Consider the following 21,489-nt stretch of genomic DNA (forward strand, 5'->3'; position numbering starts at 1 on the left):
AAAAACAATGGGAGTAGGTGACTAATGACAAAATGTTTCATTTTGGGGTGGAGTAACCCTTTTAAACTAAAAATGGTCAGGTCAATTGTCTGAACAATTTTTGGTTTGACTATATGCTGAGTGCATAAAGCTTTCTATACACGGCTAGACACATAAAGCAGGAAACGATAAAGTATTACTTTAGTATAATTACGTAAACAAACTATATATATATAAAGTGCATGCCAGACATTCATATCCATCACAATAAAATGAAAGAAATTAATAATTTCTTTCAGCAAGCATGCAAAAAAATGTATCAAAACTGACAGTAAAATCATTTATGTAATGTTATAAAACATTTCAGTTTCAACTAAAAGCGGTTCTCTTTTTACATTTTGACATAATGACATTTTCTTCTGAAATCATAAAAAAAACTGTCAGGGAGGACAGCGACTTTAGGGTTGTCTCTGTTAGGCCTGTGTACTTAAAGATTACTCGAGAGGGCCATAATGGTAGGAAAGCCATAACCTGTTGTGTCTTCTATTAGCAGGGATAAGAAAGAGATCTCACTCTTTTATACACTGCTGAGTAAAAAAAGCTTTGCGTCTTCATAGCCCAAATGCATGCTTTTTGACTCAGCAGTGTTTTCGGCCAGCAAATCATCTTTCCTCTGGCTTACAAAGCAGCCACAGCGGTCTACCAGAAATCATGTACCAACATGAAACAGATGCTGAAATATACACACAAATTTAAAGAAGATAAATAATAGCTGGTAGATACAACTCTTATATTCACATCTCAGCTATATTTGAAGATGATCAGATAACACTAGAGCTTCCCCTTGTGGTTTCGCATGCGAGCTACGTTTTTACATTTCATCCTATATATACTTAAGTTCCTCTTAAAATGATTTGTTTTCATGACTTCTCATTCAGTCGCCATTGTTAAGTTAAGGTATAAACTTCACCCTTTGTGCGGTCAAACGTGGGTAGCCGGCTCAGGTCTTCAACCACTAAGCCTTACCAACCATAATGCTCAGTTCATTATGTGGGTAGAAACTGCATTATATCCGCAACGTCTGAGTGAGTCTCAGTTTGAGCAATCCCCAAAAATATGGTTAGATCATCACACTTAAAGTCCACATGAAAGAAAGCTTAAGTTATTCTATATTGTCATTTCAATAGTCAGTATAATGCATTTGCTACAGTTGTCCAGTGCCAGCAGCCAGATATTATATTCTTGACAGTGGCTGATGATTGGGAAAATTGGAATTTGGAAAAGTAAGGACTCAACACGATACCATTGTCATGCATAGGACCAATAATATGCAAAAAAAATAAATAGTTTCTTGCTCCTGGCAGCCAATAATTTACCACAAAACACACAGACGCGGTTATTTTCAATGCAAGCGGACACATATATAATGCAGTCTTGGTCATATTTTCTTTTCACCTTGCACCCTTTTATTCTCGGATTTTAAATATAAAGGTATTTTGTGCAACCTGTCCACCTTGGCATCTCTGCGTAATTTGGCTGGCTTGCACCAAATAACATAAATTTACATCAAATCTGTCCATTTGATTGGACACATGGCCTTTGATGTTGACAACAAAAGATACGGGAAGCCTTTTCTCCTCCATTTTAAAAGCCTGTTTATTTTGCGAGATGAATTTTATTATTTGCATTTGGCTTTTTCTGTGCTTCCATATCAGGGAAAAAAAAACCAAAGGAACAAACACATTTTTGGGCCATACTCACCAGTTCCTCTATAATGCTGTAGAATTTAATGTAGAAGTTAATGGCCTATCGTGCATGCGGTGCAACTGAAGTTCTGAACAGTGGGAGCTTTCGGAGAAATCTGCTTTGATGTCTTAAACTTGTAATTTTGGGCTGGAAGATAATAACGGACAATTTACCTACAGACAGCTGTAGTCATTGTCCCTTCAATTCATGTGCTGCACGCCAGGCCGGTGATGAATTGGGCTTCGTGATGAATTCTTAATTGATTCTGCCTGGCTCGAGCGTTTCGTGTAACTACTTAAAGAAACTCAATAAAAGCCTGTAATGAACTGGAGAGAAACGAAAGCGGTAGAATCGAAACAATTAAGAACCCGCCGGCCACTAAAACGTGTTTCAGAACAGTCAAAAATGAAGTGAAATATGAAGTGAAAACTTACACAGCGCAAACATGTGCACTTGACCTGTGACGGTCGCACGATAGGGTGCGCGTTTGTGAGGCATGATGCTCAAATTCGCCCCGTGGTGGAAACCACATGCAACAACTGCGCGAAACACCAAAGACTGAAGGTGCAGGGTCACGTTTTTCTCCGACAGAAAGCTTTGGCTGTTAGGCTGACTGACTGAGAGATGCTTCTTCTGCTGCTGTGTGTTGTTCTCCAGGCTCTGTCCTTGTCTCAAGGTAAAATGGTTCCGGTGTATCGCTGGTGTAGGCAGACTGGGTCTTTCATTTAGAGAGCTCGAGTTCAACTGCGATTGTATAATACATTCTGGCACTTTTTTAAACATGTTCTAATATTACTAAAGGACCCCGGCGGTTTCTCTATTAAGTCGATGATACTTGAGCAGAGTGCTTGCAGAATTTTCAAAGGGTATTGCACGAACTAGCTCTTGAGAGGCAATCACTATCATAGATGGAATATCAAACGTGCACTTTCCACAAAAGGCTTGGCGTTAAGACATGCTTCGCGGTTGAGACAAAGCTCCGTTTAACTAATGCAGCGCGATGCAATCTGAAGAAAAAAGTGACAAAAGAACGTTCAGAGATGCCTTGGCTCATTACGTCGCTTTTGTCAAGTGCTGTTTGAACAAAGTGCAGCCAGAGATTCGTTTATGCACTTCAATGCACTGTGACACATTGGTAAATAATAAGCTGAGCTTCACAGGAGATGGAACGAAGAAAGATGACTTCATTTTGTAAGTCAAATGCATATGATGGCAAAAAAATGCTGAATTTTCCTAACAGCTTTTTTTTTTTTTAAACTACTTGGAGTTGATTTAGATTGTCTAAAACAAGCTGTGGATGTTATAATCATTACGATCATGTGGCATTTACAAGGATTGACATTTATAGTCATGCGTTTCAATAATAGACTAAGTCACATGTTATATTTTTCTGCAATGTTTTGGGTCTTGACAGAAATAGATCATACAAATTGTACACGATCGTAAAAAATAGCTGTTATTATGAGGAACATTATAATGCAAATAATGTTAAAGTATGATTCTTGAAAATAAGTGTTTTAATTAATGATCTCCTTTGGCAATACAACATATTCACTTAAAATATTAATAATGCAAAGAAAATGTTATTTGTCCATCTCATTTTATGTTTAATTTTCCAGAAATTACTTGAATTATTGGAATTTTGTAAGATTATTTTGAATTTTACGTAAGCAATTTACATTTAACTCGTATATAAATAATACATAGCAATTTTTTTTCTTACATTTATTTCATTCTGTGTGGTTTTTTTTGTATTATGTAGCAAAGCGGACACACACATCGTGCCATTTTTGTGCAAAGAGTTAATCTTTTGACATTTTCTGCGAATGTCTAAACGGAGTTCGAACGTAATGGTTATTCACAAATGCAATTATCATTTTTCTGAATGAATTTCATACTGTGACTTTTTTTAGAGCGCGCTTTAATGACCGAGCCGAGTGTCAGCTTTAAGTGAGGCAGATGGAGAAACTAATTTAGAGGACCACGCTGTGTTGAAACACAAGATCAGCAGCCCTTTCATCTAGTTTGCGTTAAAACAGCAGGTTTTCAAGAAATACTCTTATAGTTATAAATAACTACAGCTGTGTGTTGGTATTAGATAACTTCTTATTAGTACATATTTCATCTTTCGGTTTCTTTTAATTACGATTTATCTACGTTCTCTTTACACTAAAAGCCATTCAATCCTCTCCCGTGTTATAAATGTTCATGTTTTGAGGTGGTCTTCAAAGGTAAGCCTTTGAATGTGAATTCAATGCAAAGTTAACCGTCATCAGCTTTACCAAAATTTTTCGGAGCGTAATTTTTTTTGTCGTCGAGACGGCTCTTTTTGTTCATCGTTTTCAACAGTCTCATTGCTGTTTTTGGGAAAAATACGGTTTTTGCAGACAGTTACGACTGATAGCAAATTGGAAGACTTTTTAGTTAAACGCTCCGTTCTACTTTTCCGCTTTAGACTGAAATGTTAGTTCATGATGTTCATCTTTTCATCTTCAGGGCTCAATGGTACAGACGATCGATCTTCCAAGAGTGTGAAAAAGCATGCTGATCGTTCAGACAAACCCAGTGAGTTGAATGATGACTGCTAATCATGCCTTTCTTTGAAAGATTCTTGTCTGCATCTGCATCTCGTCGACGTGAGTGTTATCAGTGGGTGCCGTTATCCGCAATCTCACGACAATCGAAAGAAAAAGCTAGCTTATTTAAAAGAGGCCCTCAAAATCAGGCCGTTAATCAAGATGTTGAACAATATGCATGAGAACTGTGTTTGAGGTAGGCCTGCTGAGACTAACCTCCTATCGTCGAACTGAACAAGAGAATAGACACCGCAAGATTGCGCAGAACTGAGAGAGCAATCTACCACCCCAGAAACAACCGTTTCATTTTATTGCATGCTAGAATTCATTTTGAAATTAATAATCACTGTGTGAACTAATGATGTAAATGATGTACGCAATCGCACATGCATCGTACACGAAGAAGATAAAGAAAAGAGGCGAACGGAAAAAGTCCTTGCAGTCATTGGAGAGGGTCTCTTGACATTATTTATTAATTATAGTGTAGTTAATGTAATTAATAATTCATTAATTCATTAAAACAAATGTCAGTTTATATTAAAATATTACAGGAAGATGCTTAAATAATCGCAATCCATATTCTGAACAAATATTATTTACAAACATTTGCATCCAAACCCTTTTGAGTTTTCATATATACTATCCGCATTTTGTCTATTTCACTGTTTATTTAATGTTTAGCGTACACAAATCAGAATATTATCTTTATAACTTTCCAGATAGTCAACATGTTTTTAAGTGAGACTTTTTTTTTAGGTTTCATGCGCTATTCTATACCGTGTTTTCATTATTCTTCAACAACTACACTATTATTGTTTGGGGTCGGTAAAATTTTTCTCTTTGAAAGTATTTTATGGTCAATATAAAACAAGTACAAAACATTAATATGGTAAAATTACAATTTCAAATAAAAGCTTTCTGTTTTAATTTTATAAAACGTAACTTATTTCGTTATGTCAAATTAACCCAGTCCTCAGTGTCACATAATTTTTTAGAAATCAATCTAACATTCTAATTTTGCTTAAGAAATATTTTGTGCTATTGTAACCTTGATACAATTTTTCAGGATTATTTGATGAATAGAAAGCACAAAAGAACAGCATTTATTTGATTTAATTGATTCTTTCTGACTTAAATGTATTCATTTCTTGCTTTTACAAAAAAATAAAATAAAATAAAAATCCCTTACTGACCCCAAACGTTTGAAAAGTGTTTTTTCCATCCACCAAAGTGGAACATCAGACCAGTGACCTCTGACCCTGTTGAGGTCACTCCAAAGCAAGACCTTCAGAATGAGTCACAATTCCACAGATGATACACAGACACAATCTGCATCCTGTAATCATAAATCAGAGAATTTCATGAGCTCAAACCACACTGCAGAGGCAATATCATAAATCTTCTAAAAAAAAAAAAAAAAAAAAAAAGTTCTTTCCCCAGTGTCCTCCATGCTACAGTATGACATTTCCACAGGAAGTGACTCACGGGATGTGGCTGTGTTGCAGTGTACTGCTACAACGTTTTGCAACACAAAACAATGCCCCACGGTTTACTTTGCTTTTGGGTCTAAATAAAAGTCTGGCGTCTGATGTACTAGAAATACACACTGAGAACAGAATCGACGCTCAGATAAGATCAGCGCCAGGATGCCATGTTGGAAAAATTTCTGACTCAACACAGCAGCATGCTGTAAAGATAAAAAAAGTCAAAGCATTCACGAGAACGATAGAAAAAAGGTTAAGGTAGTTTATTCAATGAATAGGTTTAATGTCTTACTTTTTTTTGTCTTTCTAAACTAGTTGAGCTCTCTACACTAAGACTGTCCGAAGGCTGCTTTGGTGTGCCTAGGGCTCTTTACAAGAACACTACAGTCGATGTGACCTTCAACCTTTTGGATGCTCAGAAAAAGGACGAGCTTGCTCTCCAGATCTGTGCACGTTTGGGTTGTGGCCGTGTTTTCAAGCACAGCACGACTGCAGCAGTGCACGATGGCAGATGCCTTGCAGACTGCATCCTGACAAACTCAAAACTGCACAACTGCACTACAGCTGCAAAAGGCGACTGCACGAATGCAACCGAAGTCATTTGCGGTGAGTCATCTGAGATCTTTTCAGAGATCTTTTGATAAGTGTTCTGCTTTTGTTTCATTGCTGTTATTGTGCAATGTCTGGGCTGACCGCCATCTTTCAGAGCAAGGAGCTGTCCGATTGGTCGGAGGACGCGATCGCTGTGCTGGTCGGTTGGAGCTGATGCATTCTGGGAATTGGGGAACAGTGTGTGATGATGACTTTGACATCAATAGTGGACATGTAGTTTGTACCCAGCTGGGATGTGGAAGTGCCATAGGATTGAACTTTTTTGGGCCTGGAACAGGTGCCATTTATATCAGTCAAATGCAATGCAGTGGCTCCGAAAGCAGCTTATGGAAGTGCGGCTCAGTCAACATCACTGCCAGCAACTATTGTGGACATAAAGAAGATGTTGGCGTTTTGTGCTCAGGTACTATACGCATTCTACTATACACTCAACCGGCAAAAAATAAAAAACGTAAAACTCCACATTTTTCTACATGAAGGTGAATCGCAGTTTGGCATATGCCTTATTTGACTATGTTCCAATACTTTCAAATGAAAAATATATAGAGTCGGGAATTAATTGGCTTGACTGACTGGAAAAAATGGACATTATATACCCGACTGGAGAATGCAAGTTTGCTAAAATAACATTAAATAGCTTTTTGCAGTTGTTTGATAGGATCTAACACATCCACGTGGCTAAATGATGTCAAAAGAAAAGAAAGTAAATACATTTTATCTTACAGCGTTCTTGATACTTTTTATAGCAATAATGGTAAATTGCATGTAATTATATGCAACTAAGCCTAAAACAAACCAAATTAAACCATAATTTTAACCCATATTCTTGTGGACCCCGCGAAGACTAGCGACCATTTTGTAGAAGCTAATGGGAATCCAAATAAACAATACACCTTAATCCTATAGTAAGTAATGTAGAAGTATCGTTCTCACGAGAGTTCCTGCAAAAGTTGGTTTGGTAATCACACTGAATCACACGTGCGACTCATTAAATAGAAATAAAATAATTAATAATACTGATGATGGTGTACTTTTTTTATATCGATAAAATAATAAAGTATGATAATATTATTATATAAAAATTAAAGTGTTAAAAATAATTATTTTATAGTAAAATATAATGCTAGTATTTTGGCAGGTTGCAGTGCTGATTTTAGCAGTGAATGAAATGCCGGTTTTGAGTTTTGAGTAGTGCATAACCTGGATTAAACAATAATAGTGCATTAAGAGCTGACAACGTTGGTACTCAAAACAGCAGTATGAATTTATTTACACAACGCGTGTTATTTTGGTCATGCAAATATGGTAATGTTAGCAATGTGGTTAATTAATATTAATCATAAGTACATTGCTATAAGGATACACCTTAAAATGAAGTGCTATCCATTTTAGTTTGGATTAACATAAACTGTTGAATGTTTCAGTAAGAACATGACTTGACGGTAAATAGGTTCAGAATGAACTTGAGCATTATAACATTTGATTTGTGGCAAATGTATTACTTAGCAACCCAATTTCATGTGTGCATTTGAGGTCATAGAACGTGAACTCTTGAGGTATAATGTTACCACAATTTCGGTGAAACACAGGTCAGAATTTTTAGGGTGGTGGGAGAGAATTTCCATGTCAGTTGGTCTAAAAAAAATAAAACCAAAAATAGGGCAGGCTTACAACAGCATTTCTGAAATGTCAAAGCGCATACATATAAGCTGTGTTGTTGTGAAATCAAGACTGACATGTCTTCATAATTCAAATTTTCTTTGATGTATCCAAATGGATTAATTGTCTTTCATGCAGAAAGTGTTGAGATCGTAACCACAAGCGCCACAACGGAGCTGAACTTGACAACTCTGCTGGCAGGTGACGCTTCAGTTCCTTCCATTTTAAAAAGAAAAATAAATGATTGAACGAATGACATAATCTGCATGATTTCTGTTAATAAATAAAACCTCTCTGTTTATTTTAGTGTCAACTGCAGTCACATTTACAGAAAGCAGCAGTGGTGTTTCGCCAGCAGCGATTGGCTGCATCATCTTATCTATTGCTCTGCTTATGGTTATTGTTTTAAACGCTGCTGCCTATGTGCATTTCAAAAGAGCAAAGGGCAAGTATAATCATGTTTTACATGTAAAAGCACTACTCACCCGTATCATCTTAAGCGGTGGAAAGAGTGGCATCTGTATGTTGCACTAGGGTTAGAAAGTAAATACTATGCACTGTACTAAAATAACTATGAAAAAACACTGACACCAAAAAATATTTGGTTATTATCCCACTTAAAAGATTCTACTAACTATAAGTAACTTTGTAACTACGTCAACTGCATGTAAATTAATTCTCAATAATTTACAACTACATGTCTACTAACTCTCAGAGTACACTGTTAGTAGGTTTAAGGTTAGTAGAATAAGTTTACATATACTTGCAAAGTTTCTGATAGTCAGTATGTAAATTGTGGACCCATCAAAATAAAGTGTTAAAAAGTTAAGCAGACAGTCTACTAATAGTCTAATGACTGCTAGTTGACACGTAGTTGCAAAGTTACTTACTGTAAGAAGAAGTGGACTATCGACATAAAGTGTTACCAAATATTCAAACTACCGTAAATTCTGGACTATAAAGCGCACCTGCATATAAGCCGCATCCGCTCTATTTAAAAAAGTGTTGCTCTTCCCGCTGCCTCCTCCAGCGTCTCACCATAGACTCATTGACGGTAAGCTTCCGAGCGGCAGCGCGGTTTCCTTCTTGTATAGCGAGATCGATGGCCTTCAACTTAAAACTTGCATCATACGAACTTCTTCGTGTGGGTTCCATGATGAAGGGGTGAGGATTTGAAAAGATACAGTTTGACAGGATTGGTCATTTGTCGTCCTTCTATCCGCTTCTACCGACTTATATCTGCTAAAGAAGAACTAGCGTATTCTTCTTTGCATTTATTTTGTCTTAGTTTTGATTCTAATTCCGGTTAGAGCGCCCCTAGCGGTGGAAAAAAAATCTGCAGAATAGCCGCACCTTTGTATGAGCCGCATGGTTCAAAACCTATGAAAAAAGTAGCGGCTTATAGTCCAGAATTTACGGTACTTAAGACTCCTAGCACGGATAAAAAGTGGCATCGGAAAATGAACTGAGTAAGAAGAGCTGAGATACGACAAACAGGCTTTAAGTTATTTTTATCATTGTCTAACTCATTGCCTAACACTTTTGTCTTAATACTGTATTGCTATGATCTTCAAAGGAATTCACTGTCTTCTTGCAAAATTTCTGTGTGCATTCAGTGTATTCCATTCAACTAACAGGAAATTATTTTTATTGAACACAAAGAGAATGTAAACTATTTATAGGACAATACAAAAGCTTAAAACTTTTCCAACTCCCATAGAGTTAAACTAGCTAAACTTTTAGCTTAGCTTAGCATAGAACATTGAATCGGATTAGACCATTAGCATCTTGCTCCAAAACAATTATTTAAACCTCTCTAGTTAACTGAGACCGAATGAAAATAAAAGGTTGCAAATTTCTAGGCTGATATGGCTAGGAACTATACTCTCCTTCTGGTGTAACAATCACAGTCCCCAGCATTTTCAGTCATGCATAATATAATTGCGCCTGCTGCATCCCTGATACAACAGCAAAGTTCCTTGATTTATTATGCTGGAATGAGAGTATAGTTCCTAGCAATATTGCATTAGTCTTGTGACACAATGTAACTACATAAGAGCTATGCTAAAAGTGTTATCGCCAGACCCGGAGATCAGCTGAATGGATTCTGTTTAACTGTTTAACTCCAGGGGATGTACAAAATGAGCCTATTTCTGAAACATGTGGAGTGTTCCTTTAAGGCAACGCAGCTTAGCGCTACATTGGGAAGTTTAAGGTATTTGTTTTGCTTCTCTTTGTCAGCAGAATGTGTGATTCACCAACAACACAGTTATTCTCATTCAAGCCTGGAGAACCAGTCCAATGCACAGATAGGAATCTACAACACACACACTGTCCACACTGTGGAGGGGTGTCAGTACGGTTTGTATTGCTATTGTTTTTATTTTTACATTTTTTTCTGCTTTATTTTTATTTGCTATGTCCTCACTGGTTATTTATTTATTTTTAGTATTTATTATATTATAAATATTCTTAAGTATATTTCAGAGTATGGCCTGCTGTTATATGTAATTATAACCCATATAAAAAAATTTATATATTTTTTTTTTTATTTCACAGAATGTGAATTTAGAATTTTAATAAACTGGGTCTGTATAATATAATATACATAAAATGCTTTAAAAATGTCTTGCGATGTTCTGCTTTGTCCTTTCTGTAATGACCAAATTGAAATTTTGCTGTTTCACTCTTCAGAAAGTCTTGGCCCGAGAATGAGCTCAAACTATGGCCGCAGATGTAGCAAGAGAACAAATCGACCCAATCACAACCGTGACAGCTCCACTGATTCAGACTATGAACTTCACAACAGAGATCGACCGCAAAGGCTGCATCTAAACTCAAGTATGCTGGTTTTAGCAGACAACACATCTATTGCAGATGAGCGCACATATCAGCTAAAATAGATATAATCAGTCCTTCTTTAAAATTACGCACATCGGAGCTGTTTTACACACTATAACTGCATAAGCTATTTTTACATAAAACAGTCAGTGTGTGTCGGAGGAAAATAGTTTCCTTTTATACTTCAGTTGAAATGAAATTTAAACTCATCTACATTAGAGAAAGCTTTCAAACACACCACGCTGCAGTCGTTGAGCGCACAATTGTTCATCTTCTCCATTATGAAAGTTTAAAGCTGTTTTGAATGCGAAGAGACAATAGAGAGAAAATGGGGCAAAATGTTACGAAGTACCTTTAAAAGTGTTAGGGGTTGATAAGATTTTTGTTTTTGAAGACAAAGACTGTATTTATTTGATCCAAAATACAATCGAAATACGGTGAAATATTCTGAAAATATTGCAATTTTAAATAAATGTTCTCTATTTTAACATATTTTACTATGCAATTATTTCTGTACTGACAAAGCTGAACTTATCAGCATTACTCCAATCTTCGGTGTCATGTGATCCTTCACAAATCTAATTTCCTGTTATTAGCAAATACAGTTGTGCGGCTTAATATTTTTGTGAAAACTGGTGTACATATTTGTAAACATTTTTACACACCTTTCCTGAATGGTGAATTATCTTACTGGCTTAAAATGTTTGACAAGTAGTGTACTGATTAAAGTGTTAGTACTAGTAAAGTACTACTATTCCACTAGTTTCAACGTTGCATATCACATATTCTTGTTGAAGAAGTCAAGGCGGTGCATTGAATAATAAACGGTGACCCGTGAGGAACCACATTTAAAATGTATGAATTCTGTCTAGCAGGAGATGTGAATGACGTAGATAGTACATGCTCTAGAGAAGAACGCGTGCACAATGTGGAAATCAACATGGACGCCATCCAAAATTCAGGTACGCACAAGCAAATCACATCCATGGGAAATTGTACACTTGCCTGTTGATTGTTTTATTCAAAAGAAAAATGTAATGATATTTTACTTTGCTTCTTTGCTATGAAGGTGATAAACCTCCACTGAAGCCACTGTCTTTCGGGGCTCCTGACACCCACAAGCAACGTATGCAGATTTCAGTATTTGTTCAACTCTTAATAAAGAAATAAAGACATTGGAAATGTATGCATTTTCCTTTCCCCTATACACAGCATTGTATAAGAATGATACCAGCAGTACTTCTTCTGGAGAGTTCTATCAAAACACAAAGACAGACACGGACAACATTCTCCAGTCACGTATGCACAAATAAATCATATTTTGAGTTTGTTTTATATATTGATTTACCTTTTATTTGTTTAATCCAATAACGGTTTACCTAGATGTATGTGCCATTAAAAACTGATGAAACTTGAACTCCCATTAGCTGACGCATTTTAGTTCAGGTCCATTAAATAATATTAACAAATACCATTTTTAACCTTAATCAGTTTATAAATAAATGAGATTAATATACGCTTTAAACATATTTTAAGTTATTTCATAATACCTAGTGGTCATGTAGTTTACTAATGTTTATCAATGGAACCTTATTGTGAAGTGTTTATTGTTGGTGTGAATTTTAAATACTAACATTTGAACATTTTTCCCTTTCGAAGCTCCGACGCCCTTGTCTTATGGTGACCGTGACGTACCTGGAACTGACAATAAAGGTAAAGCGCTGATTTGACATTTTGAATATTTTTTTCCTGCAACAAATTTCGTTTCGAAACATTTCAACAAGGAACTGAATTCCAGATTTCTGACCGTTCTTTCGCATGCAGGAGCAGATGCGAGTGATTCAAGCAGCACATCTTCTGGCGAGTTCTATCAGAACACAGAAACTCACACAGACAACAATTTCATGCCACGTGTGTAAAAACAAATACATTGGATTAATTCAGAGAGAACATGTTTAGGCGTATCGACTAATGTTTAATCTTTTTTTCCTCTATTGAAGGCGAGGAGAGACCATCCCTACAAGAAAGGTCAGCTTTCGCATCCCTGTCTTTCGGTGACCATCGCTTGCCAAACCCTGACGGTAAAGGTAAAGCTCTGATTTAAAACATTTGATGAAACTCTAGATTGTAAAAATCGACTTTTACCCATAAGGTCAAACAGTATCTTGTAGTAGGGAAATGCATTTCAGATTTATGTATTCTTTTTTTATGTCAGCGGTGGATGTGAATGATTCAGACAGTACGTTTTCTGGCGAGGACTATCAAAACACAGAGATCCAGTGTGGTAGGTTAACATGAATTATTTAATATTGAGGCTATTTTCTCGGAGCATTTTGAGTATTCTTTCCGTCAGGTAAATCTCGTGCATCTGTTTTCTCTAGAAGATGAGGAAAGCCCATCGCTTCCTGAGAAGTCACTACAGACACCTCAGATGACAGGAAACACTGCTGGTTACAGCGGCTGTCATGTAGCCGTCGCCCACAGTCAAGGTACCTATTTGGCTTCGCAACGTGAAAATATTGACGTATTTTGATGGAGAGATGTGTGAATTCTTCTGTGCTTGGCAGATGGGAATGATTCAGATAGTACTTCATCAGAAGAGTGTTATCAAAACACAGAGATCGAAGAAAACGGCTTTCATCACGATGGTACGAATGAAACATACAGTATATTAAAGCCGTTTGAAGTTTTATAAGACCACAAGTACATTTTATAATTGCTGTTTTGACAAGAAAAAGTTAAAACAATATATCTTGTTGTTACGACATAAATGGGGAAAAAAAAAACTGTGTACGACTGTAGTGTGCCACTGTTTTTATAATATGCCATTGTTGTGAGAACAAATAACTTTTCAACCAAAAATGACAAGAAAATTTTATTTTAATGATATAACACCTCAATATTAACATAATTGAGTAGATAAAATATGCGAGCCGGAATGCAGCAATGCGTCACCGTAAATATTATTCGGATAATTTAATTTAGTGCAAGCGTAAAAATATGTATTGTGGTACAAAACATTTCTGATTAAAATAGGATTTTAAAAAAACAGATAAATATTCAAGCATGCAGCAAATTAGCATAGCAGAATAATTTCAGGGCGATCATGTACATTTTTTAATTTATATATATATATATATATATATATATATATATATATAAAAAAGATAAATACTATTTCACAATATTACTGTTCTTATTGTATTTTTTAAATGAAATACTAGATTTTAAGCAAATGTCTGAAAATTAAAATTTGTGTCTCTTGTTTTTGGAAGTTGAGGAAAGCCCATCACTTCCTGACACGTCTTTTCAGAATCCCCACATTGCACAGATGACAGAAAGTACTGACGGTTACGGGGACCATCATGTACCTAGAAACCTCCGTCAAGGTACCTCTTGTTCTTAATCACGTGACAGCACTTCTCTGCTCAGAGAGCTTCCTTTCTGAAATCCCCCATCTCCTTTGAACCCCCGAACCTTAAAGCAAGCAGTATTCGTTCGTGAGTGAAACACAAAGCGCTTATTGTTTTTTAATTTTAGAAGCGGACAACAGCAGCACAGCATCGGAGGCATCATACGTTAACGTCCCACCCAAAGAAGAGAGCGCTGACCATTCTGCTGCATCTTCAGAGAACGACTATGATGAAGCTGAAAACTGGTAAAATCAACCAACAAAATTAAGAAAAAGTAAAACCCCCCACAAATGATTCTTTTGATTCGTGATTCTATTTATTCTGTGGACGATGATGAGCATTTATCAGTCGATGAGCAAACAACACGTCCCTGAAAACCAAGGAACGTGACGCAGACGGGCCTTAGCAATACCTGAGTGCTTTCTTAAGGAATATTCTGGAAGAACAGAAGAAAAAATATCTTCATTGTTTATTTTATAATAAACATTAAACTATAACCATCCGATCTCGTTACTCGTCAATTTCTATGCAAAATGTGCATTTAGAATATATATGATAAATATATGCCTTTCAAAATAAGAGTCTACGTAATATAAACCAGCCACGGTGCTTTCTCATTCTAAGGCAGAATGTAGCGTCGTCAAAGAGACTCATGATTACTTCACAGAAAAAATGACTTTTTGTTATCCGGCCCCACGAACTGCACAAAGCAAATTTTGAAAATGGCCGGCATTGTCTTTTGCGAGAAGAGCATGCAACACTTGCTGGTGGACACGGGTAAGGTTTGAGAGAACCGTAGCAGACGCGTGCTCATACTTTGTGTTTGCCACAAACCCACTTTAGCTGCTGTCGTTCCCTCAGGTCAGCGAGCGACACGGCTGAGTGCCAGCTACACTGACAGGCGTACGCACGCCCACCCTTCTTCCTTCTCAGTTTGGCTTTTAGTTTGTTATGGTCCGGCATGTTATTCCTAAAGCAGGGGACAGGAAGAGAGGCTTTGTGAGGATTTGAATACGTTTCTGTAGATGTAGTTCACAGATGTCCAAGTCAACCCGGAGCGATGCGTCGTACAGACTCGATTGAGCTTTATCTCCAACTGCAAACCTTATTTTCTTCGTTTTTACAACCCATTTATAGACCAAAACTGCAAAAACCTTTATCTTGTGTTATGGTTCTGCTTTCCTCAAAAGGTCAAACTGGAGCTGGATGTTGTCAAGGAGCAAACATAAAATATAATATGAAAATGTAATATAACAAATATAAAAATAACATAAACAATATTGTTTATATTTTGCATTGATGGAAGGCTTCTTTGAGGACCATTTTTTAGTTTAGATTAAAAAAAACCAAAAAAACAATAATAAAAGTATATTTCTGGCCTATTATTATATATATATATATATATATATAAATCACAACCAGTTTGGATTTTAATAGAACCCAGTGCACACACTCAAGTATCTAATAATAATAATAATAATAATATGAAAATAAGTAACAATAATTACATTATTAATAAAAACATTATTTTACTTTTTTTTTTTTTATTTCTTTTTTTAACCACAATCAATAAACCATTAACTTGAAGACCTAATAATCAAAACAGCATTACAGAATTTTTTAAGCTAACATATAAAGGTATAACATATAAAGGTTTGTTTCTATGCTATTCAATCCTGTACTTCAAACTACAGCAAGTAATATAAGCAATGCTACAATCCTGAACAGATGGTTTCTTGATCCGATTCTTCACCTGTTTAAAAGAGGAAGTTCCTGAAGCTTCATTGACAAATTCCAACTACATTCTCTCCTAATTAAAGTTGCAAGCTTGAACATCATTAAAACACAAAGACCCTTTAACTTAAGAGCTCGGGCTGTGTCTGAGCGCGCAGCAAAGTGCATCATGGCCTAAATACGGAAGATAACAACATAAAAGACATGGTGCGAATGATTCACTGTCTGTTTGATGCGAAAGTTAAGTGAGACGCTGCGCTGAAGATAATAAGGAAATGACGCAGTCCGGAGGAAAAAAGGGTCGGTGCTAAAAAGGTGGCGTGTTGCGTTGAAAGCTTGCCCAAAAGCGTTTCTTTATCAGCGTGTGCAAATTTAATAAAGCTTATCTGTAAGAGGGCAACAAGACGATTTCAACAAAGACATCATTAACTGACATGCTGTTGCTGTGCAAAAACAAGCCTGTCTGCGGCAGTCTAAGAATATCAATGAATTGATAATGAACGCAAAAACGGCTGCGTCTGCTCTGGTAGGATGCATGCATCAATGCTGCCCCCTCCTGATCAAATGAGGGTCCCTCCGGATACCTTACCTGAAAAATAAATAGTCACAAGAGGAGTCCCATTCCTGATCCTCAAACACCATTACACTGAAATCGCAAGATGTGCATCTTAAACGGTTGCAGGCCCTTCGGGAACAAAACAACTCTTGTTACAGAGCAGTCAGAATAAATTTGCACACTTCTAAGCACAATCTCAAAGGGGAAAATACTTAGTGAATGCGGCTGTTAATATTAAGCTCACTAGAAAATGATCACATGCACGTGGCCCTGATTTTCACCTTTGTGAAACGCTGGTTCCGACGCCTTGTGGTACAGAACTTCCACCGAGAAACACGGGACAGCATCTGAAAAGGTGAAGAACACATGTAACACATGTAACACATGTAATCTTAAATCTGGTTGTTGAATGTTTGAAAGGTACAATTTCTCCTAAAACGCGTATGAATGAACGTTTATGAAAAGTAAAAACTTACTTCTTGGACACTGACTGAGAACATGCACCACTTGTGGTCTTTGCTGCAGTGGATTCCTGTGGGTTCATGAGATTTATCAGATTCTTGAGACGCATTATAAACAATAACTTGCAATAAAAAAGTGAAAACATATGTTTACACTGCTTTGTCCAGTTATGTGGCTTACGTGAGCGCTAGAGGGTTGATAATCATCATCCAGTATTTCCTGCAGGATATCGTCGATATCGTCATTGTCACGTCGAGCTTTTTTGTATCCTTGTTTTCTGAAAACCGTGAAAATAAGATTATGATTTTATCTAGGAAGAATCTGGTTTAGCTCAAATCTTGAAGATTACGTAACATTATACGTTATTGCCACGTGAGGCTGTTTTGTTAGCCTCTTGGTGACTTTTTTTGCATTTTAGTCAGGCTAGTAACACATTATTTGCATCAAATGGTGTGATTATACGTAAAGGGTTTAGTTTAATGTTATCTATAGTAGTCTTGCAGCTACGTTAGCTAGAGTGCTAATCTCGCTAGCCTACTACCTGGACTGTTTCTTGTCCTCGGGTTTCGCACATTTTTGCTCCGTTTGTTTTAAAGTATAAGTTGACTGTTTGGACGCAGACGTGCTGCAACAAAACTTTGATTCGACTTCATCTAGTAAATCATCCAGGTCATCCGCCATGATTATCCGGTGGAGAACGCCACGTTTGTTACCATAGAAACGCGTGGATCATTTATTTGCTATCCTTTCAGGAACGCGTAATATCAAATTCTGCGGAATGAGTTTTACCGCTCTGTTAAATATAATGTTACTATGCTCTGGAAGCTAATCTAACGCTTCCGGTTTGCTGATTTGTTCATAAAACGATTCGTTGTCGGCAGGATTCGAACCTGCGCGGGGAGACCCCAATGGATTTCTAGTCCATCGCCTTAACCACTCGGCCACGACAACTCACATGCTCTGGTTTTTCCGAAGTCGAAGACTTTTTTAACAATAACATGTAATTTAACGTTAAAGTTTGCATTTAACATCCGCCAAATTCGGGTAAAATAAGTTGTGGCGGGTAACTCTAGTTCTTGACTTACGTTCACTCATTTCTTGGGGAAGTTTATGCAAGACATACGTGCACAGGTTTTAGCAAATATTGAACTTGTGAAATATCATGCCAAGATAAAGGGGCAGAAAATGTCTATCAGTTCATGTAGTTAATCAAAAAACTAGCATGGTTAAATGATTCAGTTTGGTCGCAATTCATTAATATTAACAGTGACTTTCTGCCGCCTAATTTCACATTTAAAGTATCTTTTCAATATCTTTAAATAGGAGTATTCAGCATACCATGTTTAAAATATTAAAACATTTGTATGCATTTGTAACGAAAACAGAAAAAAATAACATTTTCGTATTTACCACTACGAATTCCACAAACCTGCAGGGGGCTCCAAAAAAAATACACAAAACCACAAGGTTGATTGAATGTCTCCGCGTTCAAATAAAGAAAAGCTACGGCGGAGATTTGGTTCCATTTATTGTTTGCTGATTTGACGGAGACAATCAGATTTGAATGTGCCCTTGCACTACACCTAATGAGGGGACGTAATCAGTTGTAAGAGAGGGACGGGTTTAAGCGGACGAAATCCGAAACTACTTAAATCCGACCACACTTTAGCAGAGAGGTCTCTGTCGACAATTTAATAAATTAAGCAGGAGTCGCTTAGGTACAAAAAGATCAATACCATACATTTATAAAATAAATATGGTAACTTTTCATTTAACTGTTATTTAAAACAGAAATTAACAACGCATTGAATTATTAAACGGATAAAGCATTCCTTCGTTTTGTCGCTTTACAATCTAAAAATATACGAAAGTGGAAAAAGACTCGTTCCCTGACCGGGAATCGAACCCGGGCCGCGGCGGTGAGAGCGCCGAATCCTAACCACTAGACCACCAGGGAGCTCATGCAAGGCAACTCACAAAATGAACATTAAAAATGAGCACATAACTTAAAAAAAAAAAATCAATTAAACCAACAGTTTTTTAATAAAATACACATTTTATTAGTAGTAAAAAATAACATCTGACTAAAAATATTGTATCTGAAATACAATAAATGAATGCATGCCACTTCGAAAAATACATTTACAAAAATGTGACTTATGCTGGTGATAATGATGGAATAGGTTTGCGAAATTTACTCTGCAGGAACACTCTGGGAACACAAAGACCCTCTTTTTTATTCACAGTTTCTCTCAACACATACTCGTTCACTAGAGTCTCGAATCCTGCCTTTTGGAACAAACCAGCCAGGCACTCTGTGAGAGGAACAGATGAAAACATAACCATTACAAACAAAACACTACATCTGAGAGCAGGAAAACAGATGAGATTAAGAAGACGCTGACTGACCCTTTGAGAAGAAAAAAGAACGGGTCCCATCCTGTCGCACATAGAAATTCTCACCCAGCTTATTGCCCGACTTAAACCTCAACATGGCATGATCATACAATCCATAGTCCCTGAAGAGGACAATACCTCCTGGTCGCAACACCTGCCAGTTTGTTTTTAAAGCAGAAATACATTATTTATAATGCTATACAGTGAAAATAAGTTACTTTATTAGTTTACATGCGTTTAGGGTTTCAGTCATACAACGTGTGATCAGCAGTACCTTATAAATGTGTTCCAGGGCCTTCTGCATCTTTTCAGGATGAATTGCGGACAGAACAAATATCAAAGTGGCTACATCCACTGTCTCCACTTGTACTGTGGCCTGGAGATCATCTTGAGTGAGGTCACACTGAAACGCAAGGCATTGCTCGGGGCAATACAAGGCATTTTGCTGCAATAATAATAATAATAAATGATCATAAATAAAGGCAGAATGCATACATATATGTATGTATGTATGTATATGTATGGGGGGTTTCAAAGTGAGAACACAACGTAATCACTTTTACCTTCACAAACTCCACAGCTCGTGGAGAGAAGTCACAAGCATAGATGAAGATATTGAGATCTTCTTCCAGAAGAGGGAAAATGCAGTTTCCCACCCCACAGCCAGCCTCCAATAACACCAGCTTCTGCCCCTGAGACTGAGAGAATCGACGGAAGTCACAATCACGTACACAAACTAAACTCAACGACACGTTACAGGACATGCACGGAACATCTCTCTGACCTCCCTGCAGTTTTTCAGCTCTTCAAACTCTCTGGTAGTCCAGTGCCGGTCTTTAAAAAAGTGTGTCGTGTTTCTTTTATAAAACAAGTCCCAGTTCTTCTGAGCATCCACTTCGAGTTTCTGCTGCTTAAAGTCGGACACTAAGACGCGGTCACTCCTGAGTTTCTCCAGCTCCTCTGGAGTCAGGGTCCTTTCGCTCAAACCGCTGGACTGATGGGGAGAAGCAGGACTGGATTCCAGCGAGTCCGACTCACCTGTCACCGACATGACTGCCGAAAACGACTTAAAACAAGATGCTGTGAAGTTCTACGATAGTGACAGACACAGCACTTTGCGTTTAGTAAAACACGGTTTCAGGTACACCTATGCGCTTAAACCACATATATGTTAAACCTGCGAAATGATTAAGAGTAAAATATCCGCATGTTTAATGTGGTTTTAAAACGCAGCATGTTGTCGTGCATATACTTAGCATCTGTCTAACTCGAGCAAAAGCTACTGCGGCGATAAAGAAACAAAATAAAAGTCACTGCCACCTATTGGACTGGATGAGACGCCGCTTACCTGCTTACCATCGTATGCCATGTGTGAGAAAATATGAAAACGGTGTATTTATTGGTATCGACTATAATATGCGTGGACGGATTCTTGTATGTTTAGACATTTCAGATAGTGGTATAATTTCAGACGTAACATTCTAAACAAAACAATAAGGGAAGGAAACGGTATCAGAGCAAGCATTTTATAACACAACTGGTTAAAAACAGTCTAGTTTTCAGTTCTATTATTACATTTGTGGCTTTATTTAAACCTATTTACACAGCTAAACCTCAAAAACAATCTAATTTATCTTTAAATTGTATTCTTAAAGGCCTGTTGTTTAGGTAACCCTTAAAAAAGTGCTGTAAAACGATATAAACATGAATAATAATTTTCCCATTTACGTGTCATATGTAGATGCAAGAGTTTTGCTGTACATTTCTGCCATATGGACATCAACTTTAAAATGTAAACTTACATTTTCTGTTAAGCTGCTTTGAGTTACACAACTAAACTTGAATCTAATTATTTATACATGCACTATTGGTCAGCAGTTTTGAATAATAGATTTATGTATTTATTTAATATAAATATTGATAAAGTTGCTAATATAATATCATCAATAACAGTTCAGTTTTCAGCAGGCGATACTGTTCAGTAATACTTGATCCTTCAGAAATCATACTAATATGCTGATTATACACGG

General features: G+C 36.8%; 3 protein-coding genes and 2 non-coding genes across 12 annotated transcripts; 1 reads left to right on the forward strand and 4 right to left on the reverse strand.

The window, feature by feature from the left end:
- Positions 1-1,829: 1,829 nt before the first annotated feature.
- LOC122360960 (T-cell differentiation antigen CD6-like) lies at positions 1,830-14,812 on the forward strand. 5 transcript variants are annotated; one of them, XM_043261817.1, is made up of 19 exons: positions 1,830-2,401; positions 4,222-4,290; positions 6,101-6,391; positions 6,492-6,800; positions 8,195-8,257; positions 8,364-8,501; positions 10,298-10,417; positions 10,751-10,897; positions 11,770-11,859; positions 11,967-12,023; positions 12,110-12,196; positions 12,557-12,610; positions 12,722-12,808; positions 12,898-12,984; positions 13,113-13,181; positions 13,282-13,386; positions 13,465-13,545; positions 14,173-14,286; positions 14,438-14,812. In XM_043261817.1, the coding sequence occupies exons 1-19, from the start codon at positions 2,350-2,352 to the stop codon at positions 14,557-14,559; spliced, it is 2,142 nt and encodes a 713-aa protein (XP_043117752.1). In that variant the 5' UTR covers positions 1,830-2,349; the 3' UTR covers positions 14,560-14,812. The 5 variants fall into 5 exon arrangements, with proteins under 5 accessions (XP_043117752.1, XP_043117748.1, XP_043117751.1 ...); XM_043261813.1 differs by having other exon boundaries at positions 1,832-2,401; positions 13,279-13,386; XM_043261816.1 differs by having other exon boundaries at positions 1,835-2,401; positions 11,773-11,859; positions 13,279-13,386.
- Positions 14,251-17,956, reverse strand: cfap418 (cilia and flagella associated protein 418). Of its 3 annotated transcripts, none has more exons than XM_043261819.1 (7): positions 17,604-17,956; positions 17,243-17,339; positions 17,077-17,132; positions 16,882-16,947; positions 16,634-16,729; positions 15,149-15,280; positions 14,251-14,374 (listed from the first exon to the last, which is right to left on the reverse strand). In XM_043261819.1, the coding sequence occupies exons 1-7, from the start codon at positions 17,741-17,743 to the stop codon at positions 14,326-14,328; spliced, it is 636 nt and encodes a 211-aa protein (XP_043117754.1). In that variant the 5' UTR covers positions 17,744-17,956; the 3' UTR covers positions 14,251-14,325. The 3 variants fall into 3 exon arrangements, with proteins under 3 accessions (XP_043117754.1, XP_043117755.1, XP_043117756.1); XM_043261820.1 differs by lacking the exon at positions 14,251-14,374 and adding an exon at positions 14,616-14,746 and having other exon boundaries at positions 17,604-17,955; XM_043261821.1 differs by lacking the exon at positions 14,251-14,374 and having other exon boundaries at positions 14,951-15,280; positions 17,604-17,952.
- Positions 17,932-18,013, reverse strand: trnas-aga. Its single transcript has one exon. It is a non-coding gene; the product is annotated as a tRNA-Ser (tRNA).
- Positions 18,014-18,946: 933 nt separating this feature from the next.
- mettl6 (methyltransferase 6, methylcytidine) lies at positions 18,947-20,760 on the reverse strand. Of its 2 annotated transcripts, none has more exons than XM_043260351.1 (5): positions 20,244-20,759; positions 20,023-20,157; positions 19,734-19,904; positions 19,472-19,613; positions 18,947-19,377 (listed from the first exon to the last, which is right to left on the reverse strand). In XM_043260351.1, exons 1-5 carry the CDS (start codon positions 20,508-20,510, stop codon positions 19,220-19,222), a joined length of 873 nt encoding a protein of 290 aa, XP_043116286.1. In that variant the 5' UTR covers positions 20,511-20,759; the 3' UTR covers positions 18,947-19,219. The 2 variants fall into 2 exon arrangements, 1 of the variants encoding a protein (XP_043116286.1); XR_006252759.1 differs by having other exon boundaries at positions 19,279-19,377; positions 19,472-19,617; positions 20,244-20,760.
- On the reverse strand, positions 18,948-19,019 carry trnae-cuc. The gene has a single exon. It is a non-coding gene; the product is annotated as a tRNA-Glu (tRNA).
- Positions 20,761-21,489: the final 729 nt, after the last annotated feature.

Source organism: Puntigrus tetrazona, chromosome 16 (assembly GCF_018831695.1).
Source record: "Puntigrus tetrazona isolate hp1 chromosome 16, ASM1883169v1, whole genome shotgun sequence".
Classification (NCBI taxonomy): Eukaryota; Metazoa; Chordata; class Actinopteri; order Cypriniformes; family Cyprinidae; genus Puntigrus; species Puntigrus tetrazona.

What these genes read in the sequence shown, in the direction of transcription:
- LOC122360960 (XM_043261813.1), top strand. Translation starts at nt 2,350, where the DNA reads ATGCTTCTTCTGCTGCTGTGTGTTGTTCTCCAGGCTCTGTCCTTGTCT. An exon ending in GCATTTCAAAAGAGCAAAGG is followed by an intron (nt 8,502 to 10,297) that starts GCAAGTATAATC and finishes TCTCTTTGTCAG; the next exon opens with CAGAATGTGTGATTCACCAA. An exon ending in ACCTAGAAACCTCCGTCAAG is followed by an intron (nt 14,287 to 14,437) that starts GTACCTCTTGTT and finishes TTTTAATTTTAG; the next exon opens with AAGCGGACAACAGCAGCACA.
- mettl6 (XM_043260351.1), bottom strand. Translation starts at nt 20,510, where the DNA reads ATGTCGGTGACAGGTGAGTCGGACTCGCTGGAATCCAGTCCTGCTTCT. An exon ending in AGCTGAAAAACTGCAGGGAG is followed by an intron (nt 20,158 to 20,243) that starts GTCAGAGAGATG and finishes CGATTCTCTCAG; the next exon opens with TCTCAGGGGCAGAAGCTGGT. An exon ending in GAGCTGTGGAGTTTGTGAAG is followed by an intron (nt 19,905 to 20,022) that starts GTAAAAGTGATT and finishes TTATTATTGCAG; the next exon opens with CAAAATGCCTTGTATTGCCC.
- cfap418 (XM_043261819.1), bottom strand. Translation starts at nt 17,743, where the DNA reads ATGGCGGATGACCTGGATGATTTACTAGATGAAGTCGAATCAAAGTTT. An exon ending in ATCAACCCTCTAGCGCTCAC is followed by an intron (nt 17,133 to 17,242) that starts GTAAGCCACATA and finishes ATGAACCCACAG; the next exon opens with GAATCCACTGCAGCAAAGAC. An exon ending in TGTGACTATTTATTTTTCAG is followed by an intron (nt 15,281 to 16,633) that starts GTAAGGTATCCG and finishes CCCCTGCTTTAG; the next exon opens with GAATAACATGCCGGACCATA.